We start from the raw sequence: 6000 nt of genomic DNA, 5'->3' as shown, positions 1-6000 counted from the left end.
TAAAAGCACTAACCAAACATAATACCTAAAATACTCTCAAAATAATAAATCAGAGAATGAATAGTACTCTACCATCTTTTACAAAATGTTGAATAATAGATTGATATCCACGTCACGAAAATAAGTTTTGTAATATGAATATAATATTACATGAAACTAATTTATGTAGAATCTAGAAAAGCAAGAAAAAATGAAAGACCATATGAGATGACTTTTATTCTTTGTTTGGGGGAGGAAGATTTAAAGGGAAACGAAAAAAAAAAAAGTGGGAAATAATTTGATAAAATGTTTCTAAAGTCACACCAGTTTAGTCAAGTTGTCGTTATATATAACACGATGGAATACCTTGAATAATATATGCTCTATTGTAATCATGACAACTAAGAACTAAAATATCTTTTTATTGTACTTAAAAAAAAACAAAATAATTAATAATTATAATTTTAGGAATTAATTTAATAATGTGTTGTTATTTGAATGAATGTAATCAAGAGGATGTATTTCTTTCTTACTTACTTTATTCTTTTATTTCTTTATTAATAATTCAATAGAAGTAACAATTCAGTCTCCAATCAATTATTAGCCTTATGTGATTGATTATTTCTTTATTAATCATTCAATGGAAGTAACAATACAGTCTCTGATCAATTATTAGCCTTATGTGACTGATTTGTCATTATTTATCCCGAAAGGAAAGGAAAAGGTGTTAAGCAATAAAGAAATATGAGTATAGTAACCTGTTCGTCTGCATCACACACCCCATATCTTGAATCAACATCCACAATACTGCAACTTGTGACTGTGGTGAAGGAAATATTAAATGCAAAGCAATAATAAAAATAATAAATAGCCCAATTGTATTTCAAAAAAAAAAAAACAAATTCCATAATATCTTTTGTTGGTGGGTTTTAGCCAAATGATCAATTTGAATTCTTGTGAGTTAATAAGTGGACCCAAGAAATTGACTGATACCCTGGATGCCATGCCAGGACCACACCACTGGGAGTACCTGATTTCACATGGAACTGAGCTGAATTTCCAATTTTCCAGCTATTATAGAATGAACCACTTTGTAATTCCCAAATTGAATGCAACCAGGTTTCTTTCTATTATTCAAAATTTGAATGCTAAGCACCCACTTAAGAAAGTGCAACTAATCTATCGGTTTATTTGTTTGGGAAATTTGCATTTTAAATTTGAAAGGGTGCTTTGTGTTTGAGACTTTGCGGGAACTTTCGGCCGAATCGCGTGAAAACAGCGACATGACTTGTTGTTTAGGTAAAAGTTGGTAGACACCATAACCCATTGGCGACACGCACCGTTTTCAACTTCGTCATTTCATGTTTTGATTATGACAGCCTCGTGGGGTGCCTATTAAATGATCTACAATTTATTCAATGTTGCTGCACAACTTGCCCCCCAACATAACCCTATTTTTAATGCATTTCCAGTAAAGTTATCAATATTCAATGGAGTACATTCCTTTTTATTTAATTTAAATTTTCTTTTTTCTTTTTTTACATATTTTTATTATTCATGACATTCTATGAGAATGCATTAATCTAGAAATATTTTTTATAGTATTGTTAATTCATAAAATATCATATACACTTTAAACTAGCATTTTCCCTAATTACTTTTGTTCTACAATGGAGTTTAAAGGGATCGAGAGAAAATAAATAAATAAAACAGTACACCTTTGTCGAGCATATTTTATTTTTGGGTGATGATGAGGATGGAAAAAAGGGGAAATTCTTAACTTCTAGCCTTCATACAATGTATAATAACTTTTACAAGCGATTCCAAACTCAATATCTGTATACCACTTTGTTAACTGCGTTTGCGTCAAGCATTGACTTTTCAGACTCAATTAACGCTATTGTTTTTCAACTCTACATGCGAAATCCACCTTGGAACCTTCTCATGTTTATACCTTACCCTTTAAAATTTAGGAAGCCACTGATTCAATGGGTAGTTAATTTTGATTTGAATTAAGCAATTGACACATAAAACAAAATACAGTAAGACACAGCTAGGCGCATATGACCGGCCTAAGTATAAATAAATTGTACCAAAGCAAATACCAGAATGTGAAATGATTATGGAAATTTCTAAAAAGAAAACAACGAATCATTGAGAGCAGAAAATTAGGAAATTGGTAGCAAACAAGCATCATTCACATGATTGATCAAGAGGTTAAAGCCAGAGCGAACATGGGGAGTAATGGACAAAAACACATTGCCCCACTGAGTCCTTTCCTAGATAACCAGCATCTTAACAACCATCACTTGAACTTGTCAGTCTGCATTCTATTTGTTGCCACACCATGCGCAAATTGCAGCATATTGACAATAGCAATCATTTCAAACCACACAAGAGGTCACATTAAAAAAAGGGGCTATGATATGATATCAATTACCAAATGCTTTGTAAAACATTAAAAATTAGCACAGGAGTCATGTAGAAAAATTAATTTAACATACTATGAAGAAAAAAAAGAAAAAAAAAAAGTAACAGGCCTAATTGTATGGAACTAAAACTAATGCACAATGGATGCCTTTTCAAGGGGTCTCAATGTTGTAGGAGAAGATGCCAATGGAAGAATCTGAGATGAACCTGAAGGAAACTGAGGTAGATATTGTTGAAGCTGTTTTCGTTCGGTGTCTTTGTTCTGAATGATCCTAAGAAAGGACCCATCATGAAAATCTGAGGCTATTGTGTCATTAGGAGGATCTTTAACTTTAACCTCACATTCTTGGACATTTTCTATAGCCTTTCTCCTAGCCTCTTCCATTAATCTTCTATACAATTTCTCTTCCGCGTCCCTCAGGAACTTGAATTTCGGAGGTGGTGAGGATCTAAATCTGTTGTACTCTAACTCTCCTGAAGATTCAAAGAGAGGATTGAATCCTTGGTGCTTGTAAGAATGAAGAGGGTCCAAAGAGCACTTCAAGGGAGAAGAAGCCACAGGGGTGAGAAAAGGGGTGTCAATTGTTAACATGAGATCACTCAAACTTCTTGTTCTTGACCCTTTTCTGCTTCTGTCACCCCTGGATTTACCATCTTCACTCTCCAAATCTTCTTTCGTTTCCTCTTTGATGGGGAAGAGAAACCTTGGAGGACCAGCAAGATTGTGCAGCCTCATCAACTCTGATTCCACACCCTCTTCTCCAAAGGACTTGTGAAGCAAGTCCAACTCCATCCCAAGCTCGAGACTCGTGTTTTCTATGTCCCTACTCACACCCCCTCTATCGTTGCCACCATGCATGGCACAAGGTGTCTTCCAACACCCCCAATAAAACACCCCTTTTGAGTAATTCCCATGATCCATTTCAATATCTATCTGATTTCTTCTCTTCTTCCACCATAAGAAATAGTAAAGCTGAGCACACAGAGCCAGCATGAGACAGCCAAAGACAAGACTTAAAGTGACACTTAACCCACCGAAAGACATGACCCCTTTGCTAGGGAACCGATCTCACATCTTGTTGAAAAGCAATACTAGAAGAGAAAATCAAGCACCTAACTTGATTTTCGCTGGTGATTGAAATTTGAAAGGAAGCTATGAATTTGCTTTGGCAGTTATTAAGGAAGAAAGTGGTGTAGGAAGAAGTAGGCCGTAAGAGGATGGAGCATGCAAGTTGAGGGAAAGGACTAAGGAGTGTGGTTTCATTTATGAAGGTCACGTTGTGAAGATAACATAAGAGACTACTTTAGCCCCCAAACACACGGCTAGGTAGGATAATGGAAATTATTCTCGGAAGGGGGAAAGTGTTACTCTTAAGTTAAGTTTACGAGTCATGACATCATGGTATGAACTATGAAGAGGTGAAACTTTTGCACAAACAAAAGCTAAGTTCTTAAGCATCAAACACGGAACTCAAATTAAATTCAGAGCATAAAAGGGATAAGCAATGCGGGCCGTGTGGTGTGGGCTGAAATGTACGATCGCGGATTGGGTAGACCTCACATGGGCTTTAAGCGTGTGCGTCACTTGTGTTGTGACTTGTCACCGCCGAAACAAGTAACCAAAAATCCAAAACTAACTCACTACAATTTATTTTTTAATATAATAATTCACTACAACTACAAATGCTTGATAATTGTATGAAATTACATAATTTTATTATGAAATCAAATATATTAATTGTATTTTTTAATATCTTACGCTAAAATTTTAATTATAAAAACAAAATGGACCGAGGGTTTAGTTGGCAGAAGGTCGTAAGAATGTTTCTTTTAATGCGAAAGTAAAGAAAAGGACTAAGGAAAAGTGGAATTCATTCGCAACCGTCCTCCATGAGCATGACTTGGTAAAATAGAAATCTTCGGAAGAGAATATCACGAAAACATTTTAGCAAAATTGTGAATTTATTAGAATTGATATACAAAATAGTACTAATGTATTTTTGCCGTATATTTTTTTATAAAAATTTTAATTTATTGATTGGTTAACAAAATTACTTGATAGCGGCTCGCATTAAAAACATAATTATTTGATACTTCGAGCATTTAACTAAACATAATAAATGTTTCCCAATAAATGCTTTCAGAATGTTCATTATTAAAATCCTTAAAGTTATACATACTCATTACATTAGTCAATGCCTTCACAATTGTTGTTTAAGATTTTACACAAGCATTATTATCATAATTAAATAATCTTGATTTTAAGAAAATAAAAGTTTATTAAGAAAGCTAGAAAACTTTTTTTTTACACACTTTTTAGTTTTTACTACGGGATTGTCTATTGTGCGTTCGTAAATACATATTGTGAAAATATGAAATATTTTAAAGTAAATTATATCGTTACTCTTTGAAATTTCATGAATTTGTATAAATACTTTTTATTCTTTGACGCATACGATTATTTTTATTTTTTTAAAAACATTACATTAACATTCATTAGACATTACATTAATTTTTTAAATTATTTTAAAAAATATATTTCACTATAACTATTGTAAACGTTAAAAAAAAAAAGTGTCTATATAATTTCATGAAACCTCAATATAATTTACTCAATATTTTATTTAAGATTTTAAATTACTTAAAACAATATATTAAACCATTTTGTGCTCAGTGTAATCAATATTGTTCAGAAATAAATTATACTACATTATTTTATTATTTTCCAACATGTGCTTATAGGCACATAATAAAAATATAATTTATGATTAAATTTTATTTAAATATGCAAAAATATATAAGTTCTTTATGTATCAATAAAATTTACTCATAATATTACAAGTTAAAGTTAAAATAAGTTATAAGTTATTAAAATAAAAATTGTTGTAGTTGTAATAATTATTCACTTTTTTTTATATAGAAAATGATATTTTTATGTTTATAAATAGAATGTCAATAATAACCGGATTTCTTTAAGTAAAATGTTTATTAAAGTAAAATTTTAATGATTATAAGAATTATTAAACTCAAATTATGAAAAATAAGAGTTCAAATCATTTGTCTTATCTTAAAATAGTTTGTAATAATTACTCTACACTCCATTTTAAAATAAATTATATTTAAAACCAGTAACAAAAATAAAATAAAATAAATTTAAAAAGTGAAATAATTTTACTAAATTATTTTTATTATTTATTCTCTATTATTTTAAGACTAACTTTGTTTTTTTACATGTAATGATTATACTAAAGTTTGAATATATCACGGATACTATTTCAACTTCTACTACTTGATCACAATAATTATTTATTTGAATTAAAGCTAATAAAAACCAATAGTTGATTAAAAATTTAAAAGATGACTAAGTATGTAATTTTTATATTAAAATGTTATTTATTTTGAAACAGAGAGAATATTTTGACTTGAGAATTGGCGCCCACAAGGGCAGAAGTCTGCAAAGGGAGCGTATCACAAAAGTTTGGGCTTCGTTTGTGAGGCGTTTGGTTTGACGTATCATTGGGTCCATCACTCGTCAATTGCCCACTGTCAAAGCCTACCATTGCCCAACTTTTTCACTCAAAACAAATAAAA

At 31.1% G+C, this 6000-nt stretch overlaps 1 protein-coding gene across 1 annotated transcript; it reads right to left on the bottom strand.

The window, feature by feature from the left end:
* Positions 1-2385: 2385 nt before the first annotated feature.
* Positions 2386-3875, bottom strand: LOC109805983 (uncharacterized). The gene has a single exon (XM_020368302.3). The coding sequence runs from the start codon at positions 3452-3454 to the stop codon at positions 2540-2542; it is 915 nt and encodes a 304-aa protein (XP_020223891.1). The 5' UTR covers positions 3455-3875; the 3' UTR covers positions 2386-2539.
* Between the last annotated feature and the right edge of the window lie 2125 nt (positions 3876-6000).

The sequence above is a fragment of the Cajanus cajan genome, chromosome 10, assembly GCF_000230855.2.
Source record: "Cajanus cajan strain Asha chromosome 10, NIPB_CcT2T_4, whole genome shotgun sequence".
Taxonomy (NCBI): Eukaryota; Viridiplantae; Streptophyta; class Magnoliopsida; order Fabales; family Fabaceae; genus Cajanus; species Cajanus cajan.
The sequence above is the reverse complement of the archived record's forward strand: the minus strand, read 5'-3'. Positions and strand labels throughout refer to the sequence as shown.

What these genes read in the sequence shown, in the direction of transcription:
- LOC109805983 (XM_020368302.3), bottom strand. Translation starts at nt 3,454, where the DNA reads ATGTCTTTCGGTGGGTTAAGTGTCACTTTAAGTCTTGTCTTTGGCTGT.